This window comes from Anomaloglossus baeobatrachus, chromosome 5 (genome assembly GCF_048569485.1).
Source record: "Anomaloglossus baeobatrachus isolate aAnoBae1 chromosome 5, aAnoBae1.hap1, whole genome shotgun sequence".
NCBI lineage: Eukaryota > Metazoa > Chordata > Amphibia > Anura > Aromobatidae > Anomaloglossus > Anomaloglossus baeobatrachus.
The window spans coordinates 377,592,135-377,616,067 of NC_134357.1; the positions used below are offsets into that span (position 1 = coordinate 377,592,135).

Below are 23,933 nucleotides of genomic sequence, written 5' to 3' on the forward strand. Positions count from 1 at the left end.
CGCGACACCTGCACTGCTGCAGCCGAAGAAGCTGCTTCCAAAGACCCTCTGAACTCCAGGAGGCCAAGAAGGAGGTGAGTATAATGTGAATCGTGTATTATGTGCTGTCTGTATGTGTTATGTATAAGATATGTGTCCTGTATAGTGTGCAATATGTGGCTGTCTGTCTGTGTGTATACTATAGGGTACTTTACACACTGTGATCTCGCTAGTGAGATCGCAAGCGATCGTACCCGCCCCCGCCGGTTGTGCGACAAGGGCAAAACGTTGCCCGTGGCGCACAACCTCGCCTTCACCTGTCACACGGACTTAGCTGCCCTGCGACGTTGCTCTGGCCGGCGAACCGCCTCCTTTCTAAGGGGGAGGTTCCTGCGGCATCACAGTGATGTCACACGGCAGGCGCCCAATAGAAGCGGAGGGGCGGATATGAGCAGGACGTAACATCCCGCCCACCTCCTTCCTTCTGCATTGCCAGTGGAGGCAGGTAAGGAGATGTTTGTCGCTCCTGAGGTGTCACACACAGCGATGTGTTGTGCCGCAGGAACGAGGAACAACATCACTAATAATCAGAGAACGATTTTTGGTTTCAGGACGACCTCTCCGCGGCAAACGATTTTGACCACTTTTGCGATCGTTTAAGGTTGCTCGTGCTTGTCACACACTGCAATATTGTTAATGACGCCGGATGTACGTCACAAACATCGTGACCCCGACGATAATTCACTAACGATATTGCAGCGTGTAAAGCCCCCTTATCTGTCTGTCCATCCTATCTGACTGTCTGTATCTCTATCTATCTATACAAAATTCCATATGCCTCATTATGAAAGTGAACACATAGTACAAGCGTTTATTTTTTTTACTGTGTGTGGTGCGGTGGGGAGCTATATACCAGGATGAGTGGACTAGTCACACATCAGATCACACACACACACACACATCAGATTGCATACACACATCAGATTGCATACACTCACACATCATATTGCATACACTCACACATCAGATCACACTCACATCAGATTGCATACACTCACACATCAGATTGCATACACTCACACATCAGATTGCATACACTCACACATCAGATTGCATATACACTCACACATCAGATCACACACACATCTCTAGCTATCTATCTATACAAAATTCCATATGCCTCATTATGAAAGTGAACACATAGTACAAGCGTTTATTTTATTTGTTTTACTGTGTGTGGTGCGGTGGGGGGGCTATAAACCAGGATGAGTGGATTAGTCACACATCAGCTTGCATACACATCAGATCACACACACACATCAGATCACACACACACACATCAGATCACACACATATCAGATTGCATACACTCACATCAGATCACACACATCAGATTGCATACACTCATCAGATCACACTTACACATCAGATTGCATACACTCACACATCAGATCACACACACCACATATCGCTCATACAATCGCGCCAGCACACACTTACCACATCCAGTGATACCACTTGCTTCCAGCCAGCAGGTCCTGGAAGCTCCACTGCACATTGCACAGCGTCACAGGTCCTTAAGCTGCCCAGAAGCAATCAATATCGCTGGATGTGGTGAGTGTGTGTGTGATCTGATGTGTGTGTTCCACTGCTCCCGGTCGGGGTCTGGTGAGTATGATTGCGGGGTCTTCTGTATTCTCTCTTTTGGGGGTGTCTGCATTCTATAATGAAGTGTCCTGCAGTATCTTTATCTTTTTTAGCTGCATGGACACTTCATTATTGAACTGCGTCTATGGCTTATTTTCGGGGGATATCTTATATTTAGGCCTTGCTGAAGACTCCTGGTAGGTCTTATTTTCGGGAGAGGTCTTATTTTCCGGGAAACACGGTAATACCACCACTGTGCCCCTTAGGCTGGAATCACACTTGTGCGTGTAAAATTGGACCGAGTCTCATGCTAGAAAGTAGCATGAGCTCTGTAAGGGCTGCTTCTCACTTGCGAGTTTCTCGCAGTAGAGCAATGCGAGAAAAACTCGCATTGGAATCGGACACATGTTAGTGAATGATTCAGCTCTCATTTGCGATTTTTTTCTCAGTCCAAATCGGACTGAGAAAAAAAAAAAAATCGCAGCATAATGCTTTTTTGCGAGTTTCTACTGTGAGTCTCTCCAATGCAAGTCTATGGGAGCGTGTAAAAAAATCGGATGTCACGGGACGGCACTCACACCATCCTAGTGACATGCGATTTTCTAAATACATTTCTCGCATGTTTCCTAAAACACTGGAAATGTCTCACAATGTCTGTCAATCACTATTCTCTGTCAGTCGGTCTCTCCCTCTCTGTCTCTATTCTCTCTCTGTCGGTCCGTCACTATCTCTGTCCCTCTCTCACAGTCTGTCGGTCATTTTCCCCACCTCTCTCATACTCACCGTTCCCCGATCTCCGGCGCGGCGCTGCACGGCTTTTTCACTGCTGCGGCAGCCTTTACTATTTTGAAAAAGCCGGCCGCTCATTAAACAATCTCGTATTCCCTGCTTTACCCGCCCACAGGCGCCTATGATTGGTTGCAGTGAGACACGCCCCCACGCTGAGTGACAGGTGTCTCACTGCACCCAATCACAGCAGCTGGTGGGCGTGTCTATATTGTGCAGTGAAATAAATAATTAAATAATTAAAAAAAAAACTGCGTGCGCCCCCCCCCCCCCAATTTTAATACCAGCCAGATAAAGCCATACGGGGAACGGTGAGTATATGAGAGAGGAGGAGAAAATGACCGACAGACTGTGAGAGAGGGACAGACAGACAGAGAGACCGACAGAGAGAGAATAGAGACTGAGAGGGAGAGACCGACTGACAGAGAATAGTGATTGACAGACATTGTGAGACATCACTTGTTTCCAGTGTTTTAGGAAACATGCGAGAAATGTATTTAGAAAATCGCATGTCACTAGGATGGTGTGAGTTCCGCCCTGTGACATCCAATTATTTACACGCTCCCATAGACTTGCATTGGAGAGACTCGCAGTAGAAACTCGCAAAAAAGCAGCATGCTGCGATTTTTTTCTCAGTCCGATTTGGACTGAGAAAAAAATCGCAGATGAGAGCTGAATCATTCACTAACATGTGTCCGATTCCAATGCGAGATTTTCTCGCATTGATCTACTGCGAGAAACTCGCAAGTGAGAAGCAGCCCTCACTCGGTCAAACAGGCCACAAAACCTGATACACCAGGAGATGATTGTATAACCTCTGGGTGCCATGACAACTACGAGTTTGCCGATGGGGATGAGAAAGGGAGCCTCCTACTTCTCACAACCTTCTAAATACTGCGATCGCCGTATCTAGGAGGGTTAATCATCCAGGGGTGTCGTGCACTCCAGCCCTGGCTGTTACTGCAGGAGCTCAGCTAAGCAGAGCTCCTGCTGTGATCATGCAAAATAAGAATTATTCTTACCGATAATTCGGTTTCTAGGACCTTCCACGACAGCATAGGAGGTTGTCTCTCCACGCCCTAATTGGGACAGGAAGTTCAAGAGGTTTAAAAGGACCCTCCCACCTCCCACAGCCAGTGTCTTACAAAGAATCCATAGCATATGAGAAGTACTACACATTCAGGAATATATGAATACATAGGGGAGGGAATTACCTGCTGTCGTGGAAGGTCCTAGAAACCGAATTATCGGTAAGAATAATTCTTATTTCTCTAGTCCCTTCCACGACAGCATAGGAGGAATACCAAAGAATTGATACCTAGGGGGGGGACCACAGCCTGCAGGACCCTCCTGCCAAAGGCCAAATCCCTGTTGGAATCCAGATCCAACCGATAATGCTTCGTGAAAGTATGGAGCGAAGACCACGTAGCCGCCTTGCAGATCTGCTCAGGGGAGGCCCCTGCCCGTTCGGCCCAGGAGGCAGAGGTAGCCCTGGTGGAGTGCGCCGTGAATCCAGTAGGTGGAGAGAGATGCTGAGCGAGGTAGGCATCTCTAATTGCCCGCACAATCCAGTTGGCGACGGTACTCTTAGCCACCTTCTTGCCCTTATTGCGGCCAAAGGGCTGGATGAACAGGTTAGAATCAAGGCGCCAAGAAGCAGTAACCTCTAGGTAGTGCAACACTATCCGACGGACATCCAAAGAATGAAACACTTCCTCACCCGGAGTCCGAGGATTCTGACAGAAGGAAGGCAGGACGATGGACTGCGAACGGTGAAAATCCGAAACCACCTTGGGAAGGAAGGAAGGGTCCAGCTGAAAAACAATGCTGTTATCCCTGATGGTCAGGTAAGGTTCCCTAACAGACAAAGCCTGAAGTTCGCCGACTCTGCGAGCTGATGTAATAGCCACAAGAAAGGCAGTCTTGTGAGAAAGGGAACGAATGTTACAAGAGCACAGAGGTTCAAACGGAGACTGAGATAGACCTGTAAGGACCGTATTGAGATCCCAGCGAGGCGTCAGGACCCTCTGACGTGGACAGAGTCTACTAGCGGACACAAAGAACCGACGGATCCAACGATGATCTGCCAGAGCCGTGTCAAAGACTGCACTGAGTGCTGACACCTGAACTTTCAGGGTGCTAGGCCTAAGACCTAAGTCTAACCCACTCTGGAGAAAGTCCAGAATCTGCACAATATTTGGTCGAAGAGGGTCAGGAGGCCGAGAACCACACCAGGAGAAAAATCTCTTCCAGATTTTGTTGTATATACTATTAGTCACAGGTTTACGGTTCTTCTGTAGTGTAGCCACAACTTTGTCAGAAAGCCCTTGGGCCTTCAGTGCCCGGGCCTCAGAAGCCAGGCAGCCAAGTTGAGTTTCTGGGGAGCCGGATGGAAAATCGGACCCTGTGACAGTAAGCTGGGGTCCGAACCTCAGAGGACTGGGCCGTCGATTCCTAGCGTCATGACCAGGCTGTACCAACTCCTCCGGGGCCACAGAGGGGCTACCAGTATGGTTGGGACCCCCTCGTCTCTGATCTTCCTCAGGGCCCGTGCGAGAAGAGGAAGAGGGGGGAATGCGTAAACGAGGCGAAAGGACCATCTGTGGCAGAAAGCGTCTACCCCTAACGCCCCGTCCCTTGGGTTCAGGGAGAAATATGTTGCGACCTTGCGATTCCCTGCCGAGGCAAAGAGGTCTACCTCTGGTGCACCCCACCTTGCCACTAGAGAGCAGAACACCGCCTGATCCAGGCTCCATTCCCCTGTATGAACATCCCGACGACTCAGGAAATCCGCCTGAAGATTGAGGGAGCCCTTCAGATGGACCGCAGAAAGGGAGAGCAGAGATTGTTCTGCCCATTGAAAGATTCGGGAGGATACCGACTTCAGGGCGCCTGAGCGTGTACTGCCCTGATGGCGGAGATGTGCCACTGTTGTGACATTGTCTGAATATACCAGGACGTGAGAGTCCCGGACGAGGTCCTGAGCCGCAAGGAGGGCTTCCCTGACTGCCCTGAGCTCCCGGTAGTTGGATGATTGGGAGCTGACGTAAGGACTCCAGACCCCTTGAAATGGGGAATTTGCCACCATTGCCCCCAATCCTCGTAGGCTGGCATCTGTGGTCAGTGTAACCAGGGGTTTCTGAGTCCAGGCAACCCCCACCCGCAGGTTGGCGGGACTCAGCCACCAGAGAAGGGATGAGGAGACGGACTCCGAGAGGCGAAACCGTCTGTTTAGGGATGACGGGAGTCTGTCCCAATGTGCCAGGATATGATCCTGGAGACACCGAGAATGGGCCTGAGCCCACCTGACTGAAGGAATGCAGGATGTCATGGAACCCAGAGCTGACATAGCCGCTCGAAGCGTCGGGCGAGCCTGCCTGCGGAGCTTTGATATTTTGGCTAACAGAGCTATCCTGTGGCCCTCTGGGAGAAAAGATGCCTGTCTGTCGGAGTCCAGCAGCACTCCGAGAAACTGTGTGATTTTTTGAGATTGGGAATCCATCCCAGAGACCGAAGGATTCCCAAAGACCTTTCCACATGGCTCCGGAGGGTTGGAGCAGATGGAGCCATGAGAAGAAAGTCGTCCAAATATGGAACCAGACAGATACCCTGCAATCTCATGAAGGCGACCACCTCTGCCATGATCTTGGAAAAGATCCTTGGAGCTGAGGAGATCCCGAAGGGAAGTACATTGAATTGGAAATGAAGTACTTCCTCCCCGTGAAGCACCGCAAACCTGAGGTATTGCCTGTGTCCCGGATGGACGGGTACATGGAAGTAGGCGTCTTTCAGATCTATAGAGGCCATCTGATGGTGTAGACCTATCAGGGGAATAGCTGATTTCACTGACTCCATCTTGAACCGCCGGTACCTGACCTGACGGTTTAGACGTTTTAAATTGATAATTATACGGACGTCGCCGGATGGCTTCTTGACCAGGAAGAGACGGGAGTAGTGTCCTACCCCTTCTTCCTGACTCGGGACTGGGGAAACTACCCCCGAGTGCACTAGCTCTATAATCTTTGTGTACAACAGAGCCTGTGAACCCGGTGACGCCAGCGCAGTGACTCGGAGACCCGGAAGAGGGGGGGAAAGGAATTCTATGAGAAGACCGTCCGAGATGATCTTCAGAACCCATTGGCAGGTGGTTATGGACTGCCACTGAGGAAGAAACGCTGAGAGTCTTCCCCCCCCACCCGGGACGAGTCACTGTTTGTCCTGCTGAGGACGTTGCTGATGGGGAGGGATGAGGATGTTTCTCCCTCTACCTTTGGGATAGCTCCACCTGCCAGCCTTCCCTTTCCCTCTGGGCTGGGAGGCCTGAGGCATCGAGGGACGAAAGGACCGCTTCCTGTTAGGTCTAGGATCGGGCAAGGCCTTACGATCGGTCGCCTTGTCCAGGATATCATCCAGGGCAGGCCCAAACACTAAATCCCCTTTAAACGGAAGTGAACAAAGCCTCATTTTGGAGGTGGAGTCTCCGCTCCAGGCCTTAAGCCAGAGGGCACGTCGGGCAGAGTTAGAAAGCACCGAGGTCCTGGCTGCCAGGCGGACAGATTCCACCGAGGTATCTGCCAGAAAACAGGTAGCCTTCCTAAGCAAGGGAAGGGATTCCAGTAATTCCTCCCTAGGGGTCCCTTGGGAAATATGAGCCTCCAACTGGTCTAACCACCTAATTAGGGACCTGGATACGCAGGTGGAGGCAATGTTGGCTTGAATAGAGGAAGACGATGCCTCCCAGGACCACTTCATCAGGCCCTCTACCTTCCTATCCATCTGATCCTTCAGTTGGGAAGTATCCTCAAAGGGAAGAGCCGTTTGCTTAGCTACCCTAGCCACCTGAAAGTCTACTCTTGGGACCTCCCAATGTAGTCCCGAAGGTTCCAGAGGAAACCGGCATCTAAGGTCACTCCGTACCCGCCTCCTCAGGAAATTCCCATTCCTGAGAGACAATATCCAAAACATTGGCATGAACTGGGAATCCCAACTGTTTGACTGACTTCAGGCCAGCAAACATTTCGTCCTGGATAGAAGGAAGAGACTGCACTTCCTCTAAACCCATAGTGCTCCGAACTGCCCCAATAAGATCCCCCAACTCTTCTGAGTGAAATAGCAAGGACTGGTCAGACCCCCCTGATGGAAATCCTTCATCAGGACCCTCAGAGGTGGAATCAGCGTCCTCCTGATCAGATGGGGTCGACTGGAGTCTCCTCTTTTTTGGAGGAGAGGGTCCAGGAGCAGGGACAGGAGCAGGGTTAGGAGCAGGGCCAGGAACAGGAAGGGAGGCCAGAGAGGCCCTAATCTCCTGTTTCATCATGGACCGCAACTCATCTATCAGAGATGGTTGTTCGGCCCTAATAATCTGGTCCGTACATTGCTGGCAAAGCTTTTTATCCCATACTGCAGGGAGCTTTTTTATACAAATAGGACATTTTTTAATTTTTTCCTGGAAAACACAGACCATAGAGCCATAAATCACCTGATGAGACCTATGTCCGAGGGACCATTCCCCTCCATACTCACAGTAGCAGGGGGCACACTGGGTTCTGCAGAGGCTGCTGCAGCGGAAGACATGACAGGGAGCACGGTTGCTTACCATGATCTGATGTCTTCGTGGCAGCCCTTATGCAAAAGGGCCTGCCCCCCCAGTGACGGTGCATGTTCCCCGCCTCCCGCATCCGGTCCTGGGCAGGCCGTGTCACCGTCGGCGTGCCTCCACGCTGCCTCCGCAAAACCGGAAGCGCTCGACCGGAAGTCCGCAAGACCGGAAGTCCCGCCCCCGGGAGCACTTCCGGATCGCTCCGGCAGCGTGCATGCGGGAAGCGGCCGGCGGCTCAGGGAGGACGCCGGCCGGGGAGCTCAACAGCCTGCATCACCCCTCAGGAGGATCCGGAAGACTGGAGCAGCGGTCCCCCACAGCGTGAGGGAACAGCAAGGGAGGAGCGGTGAAGGCCCGACCGATGCTGTCCGGCTTAAGGTACAGGGGAAGAAGAAAACAAAAAAAAAAAAAAAAAAAAAAATAATATACTGTAGTTCACCGGCCACCACAGCATAGGAGAAAAACAAAAACCTCTCCATGCCCCATGGGGACAGGAAAGACACTGGCTGTGGGAGGTGGGAGGGTCCTTTTAAACCTCTTGAACTTCCTGTCCCAATTAGGGCGTGGAGAGACAACCTCCTATGCTGTCGTGGAAGGGACTAGAGAAAAGTGCTGCTATTTCAGCACCTCCGAGTGATCACATGATGTGATCGGTCAGTCAGATTGACTGACCTATCACACTGATCAGAGAGTGGGGACCAATGAAATGTGCCCTCATCTCTGGCTGTGCAGGTCAGCTGTCAGTGACCGTTCTTAGCATGGAGATATCACTGTGTTTTCCCACAGTGAAAGTTTGAATCCATGACGTACATAGCACATCATGATGTACTAACCGACACATGCTCATGACGTGCTATGTACGTCCATGGTCGTTAAGAGGAAAATATCAATCACGCCATTTTCCATAAATAATCTGATCGCTGTGTGTGCAGATTGTTACAGTTATAGGAACAAATATGTCTGGTATTTGCTGATTTGTGAGGTTTATCATTAGTTTTTAACCCCTTCACGACCTAGGACACACACACACACATATTATATATATATATATATATATATATATATATATATATATATATATATATATATATATATATATATATATATATATATATATATATATATATATATATTTTATATATAAAAATATCGCCTCCCTCCTGCTGCGTGAGCCATTGCACATCCCCACACATGTCTACTGATCTGATCAGCAGACATTTGTGGCTAACAAGCGCAGGTGGATCGGAGATCCACCCACTCCTGTTAAGCCCTTAGATCGCGCTGTCAAACTCTGACAGTACAATCTAAAGAGCTACGGTGGGGATTGCGCCATTCCCCGCCTACATCGGCAGCCCCGCAATCATGGGGTGCCTATGGGTTGGCATTGCAACACGGGGTCAGATGATAACCCCTGTTGCTGCCATGACACATTTCCTGTGAATACACAGCATTTCTGCTGATCAGAGCGATGCTGAAGCAATCCTACACTGCAGTCAAAGTCTAGGGGTACTAGTAAAATAAATTAAATTAAAACAAAAAAAATCACTCCCCTTTTACTCTATTGAAAATAAAACAAAAAAAAAACCCAAAAAAATACAAACCACAGATTTGGTCTCGCTGTGTTCACAAATGTTTGATCAAAATAGTGAGCCATCACCGAGCCCCAGGTCCCGAAAAATGAAAACAATATGGGCCTTGGAAAATGGCAGCAAAAGCGCAAGTTGGGTTTTTTTTTACCACTCAGATAAAAGTAAAACTATACATGTTTGGTATCTGCAAGCTCATACTGACCTGGGGAATCATATTGCCAGGTCACTTTTACCTTATGGTGAAGATGGTAAATAAAAGAAAAAAACACTATCGTGCAATTGCACATTTTTTTCTCAATTTCACTGCACTCTGAATTTTTTTTTGCCTGATTTTCAGAACAATATGGGGCAGACTAAATGGTGTTATTCAAAAGTACAACTCCTCCCACAAAAAAACAAGCCCTCATATGGCAATATTGATGCAAAAATAAAAAGTTATGGCTCTTGAAGGAAGGGGAGGAAAAAGAAACAAAAACAGAAAATCGCCGGGGGTATCGTTGGGTAAGCATTAAAGTGCATTAAAATGACATTTATGTATATGTTTTCTATTATTTTTTAGTAATTTTCTAGCAAAAAAAAAATCTGACTTATTTTCTCTATGGAATACAGGGCCATAGAAATGCACTGCTATTTACAGATGTATCTCTATGAACCAATATAATCTGTCTTTGGGTTCAGAATATGCATTGCAGCTTTTAGGCTATCATATTCTCTCATACTGACCAGTGTTGTCTGTGGCTCGTAGCTTTAGCTACTGCTTGTACTGATGTAGGTTGTGGGTTTGATTTCCAGAGAAACAACATCTCAAGAAGTTATTGTTTTTGATCATTTTTTTAGTAGGTTTACAGGAACAAAAAAAATATGACTTTTTCATCACCTCTAGAATACAGGGACATAGAAATACATCTGTACATAGAAATACACTGCTATGTACCAGTATAATCTGCCTGTGGCTTCAGAGCCTGCAGTGCAAGTATATCCTATTCTCTTATTTTGATAAATAACAGGCTCTGACTCAGTTTCAGCTACAGTCTGCAAAGAGAAGAGAATTGATCATTTAATTAAAGGACAGCAGGACAGAGAATTAAAAAGTTTTTAAAAATTTGGCTTTAAAGGGGAAATCACCTTTAATGAATAATTACAATGCATACTATTATTTCTACAATAGTGCACTAGCTGGCATGATCCTTGGGTGTCCAATGACCTTATGTCTCATGACCCAATGTCTTTGCAACACCTAGTGATCCATATGACTGTGTAATCCTTGGCGAGTCATGTGAAGGTCTCTAGCCTTTGGTATTTCAAATGGAATTAAAAACAGAAAAAAAAATGTTTGCAAATGATTGTCTTGGCATAAAAAAAAAAAAAAAAAAAAATAGTAATGCAAGCTCAAAATCAAGCCAGTCCGTCACAGCCAGACTGGAAGGGTTTCCAGGCTTGTATATTGCTTTACACACTTTAGCAATGAAATAGAAGTGTTCACAGATGAATAATTTAGTTCTTCACAGTCACATAAAATAAGAATATCTGAGTCATTATAAAATAGGCTTTAGTATATCTTGTGTGCAGAGCTGTAGAGGGGATGTCGGGGTGAACAGCTGACACAGATGGAACTAAACACCCGACAGAAAACAATACACTTCGTATATATTTATACATATTGAAAAGGGAGCTTGACCCATAAATTTGCTGGAAGATTGTTCCTCACTTGCTGCACAAAAAATCCTTGGTCAGTACCAGTTGGTGCAGCTGATCATAAATCTCATGTCATCCACTTTTCTGTTTCCTAGCTGTACTTGGGGTGCACTGTCCTCTTCTATTCCAGGAGGTATCTGGGTCTCTTCCGTTTTGGCAGCATCACCTTTATTTTTTTCATCAGTTGTCCTCGGCCTGGTTTTCCCTGTTTGATACAGATCTGTATCATTCTCCATTATCTATAAATGATTACAAAGTCACATACAGTAATAATTAGAACAACCCCAGTAAAAAGTTTGTGATGGAGAGAGTAGGCCGTTGTCAGAATTATGATTGTCAAGAAATAAATTGGTTCTATATGCTATTGAGCCTGTAAATGTCCCATGTGCTGACTGATTTTCAAAAGTTGAACAAAATACTGACATATGGTCATGGGCTGAGGCTGAGGTCCCTCAAACCGGTTGACAAGCTGCTACCGCATGGCTATGATGCAGCCATTTCATAAGTCGCAGTAGTAGTCAGATGTTTAAAGAAAGTGATTGAAATATAGCCATAAACAAACAATTTCCATTGTCCATATACAGAATGCAATTCCATGAATAATTGTGAGTCTCCCGACCAGAAGATACAGCCTTATGGCCACATGTGAGGCTGTAAGTTCAGGTCAGGAGACCCCTGTCGACTTTGGCATTACACGCTGTCTATGAAACATGAAATAACCCGTCTAAATTCAGCCTACGTGTCACGGGTGTGTCACAGGTAACAGAGAGCCATGTGGTGTCCGACAATAGAAAGTCATAATGTTTTGTTGTGCAAACTGCTCCCTGACCTTATATCATTCCTGCTTGATGTATTTGGTATCCTATGTATCTCCTCTGCTTTGTTTTTATCCCTTTACCTTTAGCACCCTGCAAAGTTCCTCACCCTTTCAGCTGCTCAGCACTTTCTTGGTGTCTGTATATACTCTTTTATTTGCCCATACTCAATGCTGGTGATTAGGTCCTCTACCCTTAAAGGAGTTGTCTGACAAACTCCCAAAACATTTTTAATCTAATCTGTGCTGTATTGTCATATAAAACACCCCTACATTATTTTGTTTTCTAACTTTTGTGCCTCTTGATTTTTCACTTTATTCTCTGCAGCTCTTTGTTTACATTCAGCACAACCAAACATGACATGTTTGACTGCCGAACTTCACAGTCACAGCTGGCACCACCTGGCCTCACTGTCCAGCCCCACCCTCTGTCCGCGCTCTGCACGCACATTCCCTGTCAGTATTCTGCGCCAGCACCTGACAGATAAATGAGTAATGAAAATTATATATAGCCCCTAATGTGAGTCTATAGGAGATATATTATATATATATATATATACACACACACACACACACACACACACCTAGAGATATATATTATATATATATAATCCCGCCTCATGTACACTCTCCTCCCTCCCCCTGCACTGTGTCCCCTGCTCCCCCAGCACTCCCCTGTCTCTCACCAATGAACTCTCGTCTCTGCCCACCCCGCTCTGTGCCACCCATGAACTCTCGTCTCTGCCCACCCCGCTCTGTGCCACCCATGAACTCTCGTCTCTGCCCACCCTGCTCTGTGCCACCCATGAACTCTCGTCTCTGCCCACCCTGCTCTGTGCCACCCATGAACTCTCGTCTCTGCCCACCCTGCTCTGTGCCACCCATGAACTCTCGTCTCTGCCCACCCTGCTCTGTGCCACCCATGAACTCTCGTCTCTGCCCACCCTGCTCTGTGCCACCCATGAACTCTCGTCTCTGCCCCCCTGCACGGTCAGCCATGCATTCTCTTCTCTGCTCCCTCCCCCCCGCTGCTCTGTCGGCCATGCACTTTGCTCTCTGCCCCCATCACCCCCACTCTGCCAGCAGTGCACGTTGTTCTCTGCCCCCCCCGCTATGTCAGCCATGCATTCTCCTCTCTGCCCCCCCCACCGCACTGTCAGCCATGCACTTTGTTCTCTGCCCCCCCCCACCGCTCTGTTAGCCGTGCATTCTCTTCTCTGCCCCCCCCACCGCTCTGTTAGCCGTGCATTCTCTTCTCTGCCCCCCCACACTGTCAGCCATGCACTTTGTTCTCGGCCCCCCCCCCCCACCACTGTCAGCCGTGCACTCTCTTCTCTGACCCCCCCTCTTTCACCCATGCTGTCTCTTCTCCTCCATGCTGTGATGATTGCAGCGTCCTTATGCAGAGCTCAGTGCTGTTGTTCGCTGGTGTCAGGTGACATCCCTGCTCTCTGCCCCTGACTGTATTCAGAAGTCAGAAGCACGGGAGGCTGCATTCATCACATAGACAGCGTACGGGGGATGGGGGTCATAGTTGCCCGGACACCATAGAACATAATGAGCTGAGGACACTGTCGGGCAAACAGCGCTCATTGTATCCTAGACAGATAAGGCAACCCTGTTTGTCCGGCACATACAGGGCACAGATAATAGCGCACAGGGAGGGGGCGGGGGGGCTCATCGCACTGTACCTGCCAAGCAGGGCGGCAACATGCTGTTCACTTATTTGCATGTCAACAATGTCCTACCCCTGTTGACATGAAATAACCAGAAGTAGCAAAATCACAGCAGGAGCAATCACATGACCACTCTGAGTTGGGGGAGAGGGGCTGACAGCAGGGCAGGTAAGTGCTCACTATCTACTTACCTGCCCCAATGTAGCCCAATAGTGAAATAATAAAAAAAAAAAAGCAAAATAAGCCGGATAACCGCTTTAACAAGTTTTCAGTGCAAGCAGTTGGCTTGCAGTCTTTTGGTGTAACCTGGTTGTTGTTTGCGGTGGGTCCTGATTGTGGGCACGTAAGCTTAGAGTATGGTTTTCTTGGGCAGCATATATCACCTGTCAGGTTCCCTATAAAAATGAATGTGCATTAAACAAAGATCCTGTAATAGAAAAACAGTGCAAAATTGTTTAATGGAATCCAATTGCAGAAATCATTTCCCCCCCCACAATACATGCATTTAAGTAACAAAAAATGTCCTTTTAGTGACCACTCTGTTTTTGTACAACAGTGCGGCCTTTAATAAGCCATCCACTTACAGAAAGCAATGGCTTAATCTGCTTTTACACATCCGGTTTTTGCCGTGCGGCACAACCCGGTAAAAAAAACGGAAAGAACGGATCTGGCGTGTGTTGCCGCCGGATCCATTCTTTACCCCATAGACTTGTATTAGCGGCGGATTGTGCAGAATGGCCGTGCAGAATGGCCTTGCGTTGCATCCGGCTTTTGCCGGATCCGGAGTAAATAGCTGATCCGGCGGCTGGATGGAACGCTGCTTGCAGCGTTTTTTGTCTCTGGTGAAGAACCGCATGGCGCCGTGAGTTACAATGAAAGCCTATGGGCACCGGATCTGTCATCATCTGGCATTTGACGGAATCCAACGACGGATCCGGTTTTTTGAACTGCGCATGCTCAGTAGCACAACGGATCTGTCAAAAAACGGAAGGAACGCATGGAAAAAAAACTGAAGCAACGGATCTGTTTTTTCGCTGGATCCGTTGCATCAGTGTTTTTGCCGTACGGCAAAAAACGGATGTGTGAAAGTAGCCTTATAAAACAGCTGAAAGTTGCTCCAACATTCATCAAGTTACATTACAGCCTGCACCAAACGCTTTGTGACACACAGCCTTACACAGACCCTATAATGCATTGCAAAGTCTATGAGACCCATACTTTACTGATATCAAAGCATTCTACAACAAATTGAGAATATTCACATAATACGCCACATATATAGTCATGAGGATTGTAAACCCATGGGGGCCGGGGTCGCTCTCTCCTGCTATACTAGACGGTCAGTTTCTTTACTTTATATAAGTAATTTTCACATGTACAGCACCCTGGAATCAATGCTACTTCAAAGAATAAGGCTGCTTTCACACCTCCGTTTTTTGCTGTGCGGCACAATCCGGCTCTTTGCAGAAAAAACGCAACCGGGGTTTTTTTCCCGCCGTTTGCGTTTTTTCCGCATAGACTTTCATTAGTGCCGGATTGTGCCGCATGGCCTTGCGTTCGGTCCAGTTTTTGTCGGATGTGGCATATTTAGCCAATGCGGCGGCCGGACGAAACGTTGCCTGGCACATTTTTTGTCCGGCAAAAAAAAAAAAACGCATCGCGCCGCATCCTATCGATGCGGCGCTTTTTCCAATGCATGCCTATGGACGCAGCACGATGCGGCAAAAACCACATCCGGCCGCCGCATGCGTTTTTTTGCACTGCGCATGCTCAGTAGCGTGCCTCAACCGGCAAAAAACGGACGGGCTGCATGTAAAAACGTATGCAAAGGATGCATTTTTTTCGCCGCATCTGTTGCATAGGTTTTAGAGCCGGATTTAGCCGCACTGCTCAAACCGGATGTGTGAAAGCAGCCTTAGATTATTAACAATATAGTATGTGCATGGACTCCATGTGTTATCAGACAGGCAGTGTGCATGAATTGTTCTTTCCAACAATCAGTGACTGTTTCTGGCCTATAATCAGCAATGTAAATAGATCATAAACTGGTATGGTGCTGTTGCTTATTTTGTTATATTTCATCTAACCACTGAGGACTTCAGATCTTTTAAACATTTTTTTATCTCACTACAAAACAATGCAAGTGTGAATACAGATTGTATGTAACTACAGAACACAGGCAGCGAGCAACAATGCACGATGGCTCACACGCATTCTGAAATGAATCCGTTTCCCAACATGGCCCCCTCTACCCCTGTTCATAGGACATGACCCGCTCTGAAAAGCTCATCTACAAGCCTTCATTACCGTCCCCCAGCAGCACAGAAGACGGCCATACACTTCCTTGTGTCTAGGTGGAGTCTGGTGCCAGTGCTGCCCACATTGGTCATTAAAAGGAAGTGTTTACAGCTGATCTTAAAGGGAAACTGCACCCAAAAAGAGCTGTACATCCGTCCATGACATGTGATTGTAATCTAATGCTTCTGGTCGGGCTGATGTAGTGACAAAAAAACACATTATCTTCAGCAGTATTTCTCCTAAAGGTACATTCTGAGAGATAAATGATTAATTGTTCCCAGTGAGAGAAACAAAATTATAATCTTGTAGTTGTGATACCTTTTAATGGCCAACAAAAATAAAATAAATGATGTTACAAAGTAAGCTTTCAAGACTTCTCAGGTCTCTTCATCAGGCATGGTATAACAAAGTATCTGAAACAACACGGTAACACGGTACCAAAACTTTTTTCTTTTAAAGTATCCGAAGAAACCCAAATATATACACAAACAGAGCAGAGGCATTGTATAATAAATGAATATTTAAATAAACACTGAGCCTAGGGGTACTTCTCACATAGCGAGATCGCTGCTGAGTCACGGTTTTTGTGACGCAGCAGTGACCTCATTAGCGATCTCTCTGTGTGTGACACTGAGCAGCGATCTGGCCCCTGCTGTGAGATCGCTGCTCGTTACACACAGTGCTGGTTCATTTTTTGGACGTTGCTCTCCCGCTGTGAAGCACACATCGCTGTGTTTGACAGCGAGAGAGCAACGATCTGAATGTGCAGGGAGCAGGGAGCCGGCGTCTGGCAGCCTGCGGTAAGCTGTAACCGAGGTAAATATCGGGTAACCAAGCAAAGCACTTTGCTTGGTTACCCAATATTTACCTTGGTTACTAGCGTCCGCCGCTCTCAGGCTGCCAGGGCTGGCTCCCTGCTCCTTGCACACGTAGCCGGAGTACACATCGGGTAAATAAGCAAAGGGGTTTCCTTATTAACCCGATGTGTACTCTGGCTAGGAGAGCAGGGAGCCAGCGCTAAGCAGTGTGCGCTGGTAACCAAGGTAAATATCGGGTAACCAAGGGAAGTGCTTTGCTTGGTTACCCGATATTTACCTTAGTTACCAAGCGCAGCATCGCTTCCATGCGTCGCTGCTGGCTGGGGGCAGGTCACTGGTAAGATCTGCCTGATTGACAGCTCACCAGCGACCATGTAGCGACGCACCAACGATCCTGACCGGGTCAGATCGCTGGTGGGATCGCTGGAGCGTCGCTAAAGTGTGACGGTACCCTTCGAGTGAATCTTTAATTAGCTTTGATTAGTGGTGTGAAAGTTCTATTGTCCCAATATCTATATAGGATCAGAGGTCTGCTGCCCTCGCAGTCTCTGGAGCAGACCCTTCATATTTTGTAGTGGGTCACAAATCCTCCTGACAGATTTAGTCCTGTGTGGACAGAGTCAAACATTGTAATGAAATTGTATTCCCAGACCCTCTGATGATTCTGTGATCTGAAGTTCCCTTCTAATATGACAACTTTCATGTGGTTTATATTGTCCTGAAGCACAGAAATGTTTGGTCACAGGTAAATGGGGTTTTATTGCCTGTAATTGTGTGATGGTGAGCCCTCATCCTTGCTCTCAGTCTCTGTCCTGTTTCTCCAACATAGAGACCCCCAATAGGTCATATAGTGCATCGGATTAAGTACACCACATTGGAAGAGGAACATGTGAATGTCCCAGGAATCTTATAGTCCTTCTGTGTGTTAGGGATCTGTATCCGGTCTTTGGTCTCTACATGAGTGCAGATTTCGCAGCTCTTTACATTGCAAGGATAAGTTCCTCTTGGTGTATCTGAGGGCATTGAACTTCGGATCATGGTGTTTCTTAAATAAGAAGGTTGCCTGTAGCATAGCATGTTTTTAACCGGTTATTCTTGTGTATATTATGGTGAAGTTTCTTAGCCGTTTTTCTCTGTACCTCAAGCTGTGGGTTGTAGGTCACCACCAGAGGTATACGATTATTTTCCTCTTTTTGTTTGTATTGAATCCGTTCACTTCTATTGGTCCTTGTGGCTTTAAAGGGGTGGTTCACCCATTTTTTTTATTTTCTGTAGGAGTTATACTTACCTTTCTAGGCGTCTTCTCCATTGGCTTGTGTTTCCATTTCTGGCACTGAGCGGCGCTATGCTGCACGCTCAGTGCCTGTCACATGACCCCCTGGAGCTGTGGCCACCGGCATCCTCTGACGTCCCGGCATTTCCGGGCTCTCAAACAAGACGGGTACGTCACAGGATGCCGGCGCCACTCAGATTGAGTGACAGGGCTGTGGGCGGTGACTACCGCACGTCACAGCTCAGCATCGAGGGGAGGATCTGGAGGAAGTCAGTGTGGAGCCGGAAGCGTCCTGCAGATGGAGAGGAACGGGGCGCCAGTGTGCAGTACAGGGGGGGGGTTCTTCAGCTGAATCCCCTCCTGCACGTAAGTATGTGATCACACTGTCCACCCGCCCGCTCTGCTGCGATGTCAGGAGAGCGGCCGGTGTCGGGCAGTGTGATCGTCTGCTCCTCCCAGCAGCAAGACACTGACAGGCATGTCACCGCTGTGCTCTGCCATCTGTCCTTTCTGCATGGGACCAACTGTCTGCACTCTGTCACCTGCACCACAAGTCACAGAGTGGAGACAGTTGGTGACAGAGCACCTCTGCCCCCCCCCCCTCTTCTTTCCCCACTCTTTCTCCCCCCCTCTCTCTCTTCTCCCCCCCCCTCTCTCTTCCTCCCCCTCTCTCTCTTCTCCCCCCTCTCTCTTCTCCCCCTCTCTCTCTCTTCTCCCCCCTCTCTCTCTCTTCTCCCCCCTCTCTCTCTCTTCTCCCCCCTCTCTCTCTCTTCTCCCCCCTCTCTCTCTCTTCTCCCCCCCTCTCTCTCTTCTCCCCCCTCTCTCTCTTCTCCCCCCTCGCTCTCTTCTCCCCCCCTCGCTCTCTTCTCACCCCCTCGCTCTCTTCTCACCCCCTCGCTCTCTTCTCACCCCTCTCGCTCTCTTCTCACCCCTCTCTCTCTCTTCTCACCCCTCTCTCTCTCTTCTCACCCCTCTCTCTCTCTTCTCACCCCTCTCTCTCTCTTCTCACCCCCGCTCGCTCTCTTTTCCTCGCTCTCTCCTGGCATGGTCAGTACAGAAATCTCTCCATCGTGGAGGGGTGAGAGGGAGTAATAAACATGGAGTCCCTACTGTGTCTGTGTATTTATTTCTAATAAAGTATTTTTCTCTGTGTGATGTCTTTTTTTTTTTTTTAAAACCCTTTGTTGGAGATTCTTAATGGCCAGGTTAAACTTGGCCTGACATTAAGAATCTCGGGCTTTATACCAGCTGGTAAAATATAGCTGGTATTAACCCCTTATTACCCAGCGTGCCACCTGCCACCAGGGCCACTGGAAGAGTTGGATACAGCGCCTGAAGATGGCGCTTCTATGAAAGCGCCATTTTCTGGGGTGGCTGCGGACTGCAATTCGCAGTGGGGGTGCCCAGAAAGCTTGGGCACCCTTCACTGTGGATTCCAATCCCCAGCTGCCTAGTTGTACCCGGCTGGACACTAAAATTAGGCGAAGCTCACGTCATTTTTTTTTTAAATTATTTCATGAAATTCATGAAATAATTAAAAAAAAAGGGCTTCTCTATATTTTTGGTTCCCAGCCGGGTACAACTAGGCAGCTGGGGGTTGGGGGCAGCCCGTAGCTGCCTGCTGTACCTGGCTAGCATACAAAAATATGGCGAAGCCCACGTCATTTTCTTAAAAACGTTTTCAGGGAAAAACCTTTATAAAAAAAAAAATGCTTCCCTGCATTTCTATTGCCAGTGAAAGTAACACCAAGCAGCGGGGGCTAGCAGCCAGTAGCTGCTTTGGTTACCCTTAGCAATAGAAAATGCAGCGGGAGCCCACAAGCAATGTGATTTTTTTGTTTTTTATTTTTAATGAATTTTTTTTAAAAAAAATCGGCATGGGCTTCGCCCATCGAGCACCAGAGCATTTTACTGCTCATTCATCCCAAGTAATCAGATGACTCCAGTGTCGGCCGATTACTTGTTCTGTGTCCCCCTGCATCCATCGCAGCGTGTACGGGCTGTGAGGTCAGCGGAGTGGAGACAGTGACATGCTCTGCTCTGACACATAGTGTGCTGCATGTCACTATCTTTCTCCACTCTGGTACTTGTTGTGCAGGTGACCGGATGCTACATGTCACTAACTGTCTCCACTATGGGACTTGTTGTGCAGGTGAGAGTGTATACATTGGTACTATGCAGCAGAAATCACAGAGTGGGGCAGTTAGTGACATGTATCATCCGGTCACCTGCACAACAAGTCCCAGAGTGGATACAGTGACATGCAGCACACTATGTGTCAGAGCAGAGCATGTCACCAACTTGCTCTGCTCTGTCACCTGCGGTGCTGCATGTCACGTTTTTGCCGCGATTTGGTGCCTTTTTTGCTGCGTTTTTGCTCACTGCGTTTTTAATCAGTGCACAATGCCATTAAAGATTGTTGATGAAAAAAAAAAAAAAGTTCTGATGTCATTTCCTTATTCAAAATGTTCATTGTATGCAGGAGAGCAGACAGCAGCTGCAGAACTACAAGGTTCAGCATCCTGCATCCAGGACTGTATGCAGTTTTTTACCCAAAAAGAAAAAAAAAATGACATGGGCTTTGCCATATTTTTGTATGCTAGCCGGGTACAGCAGGCAGGTACGGGCTGCCCCCAACCCCCAGCTGCCTATTTGTACCCGGCTGGGAACCAAAAATATAGAGAAGCCCTTTTTTTTTTATTATTTCATGAATTTCATGAAATAATTTAAAAAAAAAATGACGTGAGCTTCGCCTAATTTTAGTGTCCAGCCGGGTACAACTAGGCAGCTGGGGATTGGAATCCACAGTGAAGGGTGCCCAAGCTTTCTGGGCACCCCCACTGCGAATTGCAGTCCGCAGCCACCCCAGAAAATGGCGCTTTCATAGAAGCGCCATCTTCTGGAGCTGTATCCAACTCTTCCAGCTGCCCTGATGCCGTGTGGCTAGCTAGGTAATAATGGAGTTAGGGCTAGCTGTATATTATCAGCTAGCCCTAAGCCCGAAATTCATGGTGTCACGCCAATATTAGACATGGCCACCATGAATTTCTAGTAATGATAAAAAAAAAACAACACACAGAAAAATATTTTTATTAGAAATAAAACACAACACAATTAGTGACTCCATCTTTATTGAAATAAACCCCCCTCCGCAGTAATCCTGGGTTAGGGTCCCGCGCCGTCCAATCAGGATCCAATATCATCTGATCGGTTTGCTGGAAGGCAAAGCGATCAGATGATGTGTCAGGTTAAACTACGTGAATCACATAACACATCAGCTGATTGTATAAAAGCCGATTATACAATCAGCTGAAGCATAAGTGCAAAAAAAAAAAAAAATACTCACGTCTGTGCTGATTACCGGTAGCTCCTGCAGCGGAGTCTGATCCTGGCCCATCACTGCAGGAGCTGCCGGTAATCAGCTGATGAAGTCCCCTGACGGCAGGATCAGCTGATAGCCGGCTGAGCGCGAAGAAGCCGGCGACACTACGATCAGCTGATGCGTCAGGTGACTGCATCAGGTGATCCACGGCCAGGTCCTGCAAGCTTCGTATGTGCCCCGGGGAGACTGCACACAGCCAGAGCGGCGGTACTGAGACAGGGGCTGGAAGCAGGCATGGCACCGGGACCCTGCAGACAGGTGAGTATGACATACACACACATTCACACTGTATATATACACACATACACTGTATATACGCACACACACTGTATATACACATACACTGTATATACGCGCACACACTGTATATACACATACACTGTATATACGCGCACACACACTTTCTTCCCCTGACTGTGCAGAGCTGCTGCTGTCTGTATGATTGATCTCAGTGCATCCACAGGGAAGAGGCAGGGAGGAGGGTTTGGGTTAGAGCAGAGTGGGTGTATTAGACACAATGGGTGTGTTAGATAAGCCAGACACCGCCCTAGAGCCACAAAGAATTCTGGGACTTGTAGGAACTGAACACAGGAAGTCAGAGGAGAGATTAACCCCATCAGAGCTGGAGCCAGCAATGACCGTGTGCTGCTAGTGCACAATAAAAGCTAATTTTGCTGAAAAAACATAATAGATGTGTTGAGGGGCACATATTAGCAAGATTTATCAGAAAAAAAAAAAAATCGGTTTTGGTAACTGGACAACTTCTTTAATGATGTGATCATCAATGGAGGTGGGGTGGTAGCCTTGGTTTAAAAATATCTTTTTAAGATGGGTTAAATGTCCATCCCTGTCTACTGGGCTGGAACAGATACGATTATATCTGAGGGCCTGGCTGTAAGCTGTAAAAAATGATAGTCTCGTAGTTCCTAGGAAGACTCATTTCACAATAATCTTGTAGTATGAACTTGCTGCCATCCACCCAATAAACAAGCAAAACACTCATTCATAGGATGATATGATTTATAAAGTACCAAGTATCAGTAATGTATGTTTGAGGGTGCACAGGGCGGCAGTTGTGGACGAGGCACGGTTCTCGTTTGCCCCGCCACACCACAGGAGGGTTGTGGTTCTTACTGGGTGCGTGGACTTGTGAGCATTGTGCTTCTAATGTACAGAGATTTGAACCCAGCGAAAATATGTTATGTCCAAAACCGTGCTATTCCTGATCATAGGTATGTACCCTCTTGCCCCTGCACAACAGGACAAGGAGCTGCAGAACACCTACCTGCCCCTATAGTGGAGGCATGCATATCTTCAATTGTATGCGGTTTTAATAACTGGTTTGGACAACCAATTGACTCCCCGCCTGGGATGCGTATCTCACCTCATGGAGAATAACGACCCTGACCGTACCTATATGTAATTTTATATTAATGGTTTAAAAAACAAGATCATGATTAAAAACAGACAGTTTGGTGTCTGTTTTGCATTTGTTATTGTTGTGTTTGTAATGCATCTACTTTTACTACTGGTATGTGTAGCGAGCAGAGATTTAGTGAACCCACTGGGCCACAGCACACAGAAAACTCAGAGGGGCTCTACTGCGGAACCACACCTGGTTTTCACCAGAGCTCCTGAAGGTGAGGGTGTTATGCTGCAGGTGTGAGACCAGGTGCCACTCAGGATGTGCGGGAGTGACAGTCTCTGGAAATAGATAACAGCAGCAACAGGTGTCGAGGTTTCGACTGGGATGGATCAAGCAGCAGCAACTAGTGAGGATACTTCACAGCAGCGGGTATCGTGGTTGGTGGCCGGCGTGGCAGCTTGTATTGTTGAGGAGAGCCATAAGATGAAATACATAATTAACCTCTTGACAAGGCATTGTGGGAAATATGTCGATTTGCCTTACATAATTCAGGTTTCAGATCATATACATGACACAGATATAAAGATGGCCACCATTTCCTGTTATCTACACCTTGCTTGGAATGCAAGGTATGTCCAGATGAAAGAAGACCACCATATAAGGGAAGATCCCTGGTCAAGCTGGAAGACATCCCAGACCAAACCATCAGCATGGATGCACCAGATGACGTCCCTCCCATCGTCATGGTTTCATCCACTGGAGTCAGACCTGCCCATCAACAGCAACACGGATCTCCCCATTCGCTAGCCCATGAACTGTCCCACTAAATGTGCATATCTGAACTTGTGTACGCCCCTAGCCTATATCAGAGGACGCATGAGTCTCCTCTGTCTGTTTTTGGTGCCATTTTTCTACTGTGACCAAGAAGAGATTACACATCCGACTGTGTCTGGTGTGGATTCTTTTATGCATGCACTTGGCCCATATCAATTCGGCCAGGCAGTAGGCAAC

General features: G+C 47.6%; 1 protein-coding gene across 5 annotated transcripts in view; it reads right to left on the bottom strand.

Annotated features, from left to right (window-relative positions):
* The window catches only part of ODAD4 (outer dynein arm docking complex subunit 4), a 99,758-nt gene that overhangs the window by 64,439 nt on the left and 11,386 nt on the right, over nucleotides 1-23,933 (bottom strand). Inside the window, exons 1-2 of one of the 5 annotated variants that reach the window (XM_075347629.1) lie at nucleotides 16,093-16,171; nucleotides 10,726-11,534 (exon numbers count right to left, since the gene is read on the bottom strand). In XM_075347629.1, coding sequence (XP_075203744.1) covers nucleotides 10,726-10,749 — 24 coding nt within the window. In that variant the 5' untranslated portion in view covers nucleotides 10,750-11,534; nucleotides 16,093-16,171. Of the gene's footprint in view, nucleotides 1-10,725; nucleotides 11,535-16,092; nucleotides 16,172-23,933 lie in introns of those variants that run through there. The other 4 variants (XM_075347631.1, XM_075347630.1, XM_075347632.1 and 1 more) reach the window with 4 other exon arrangements.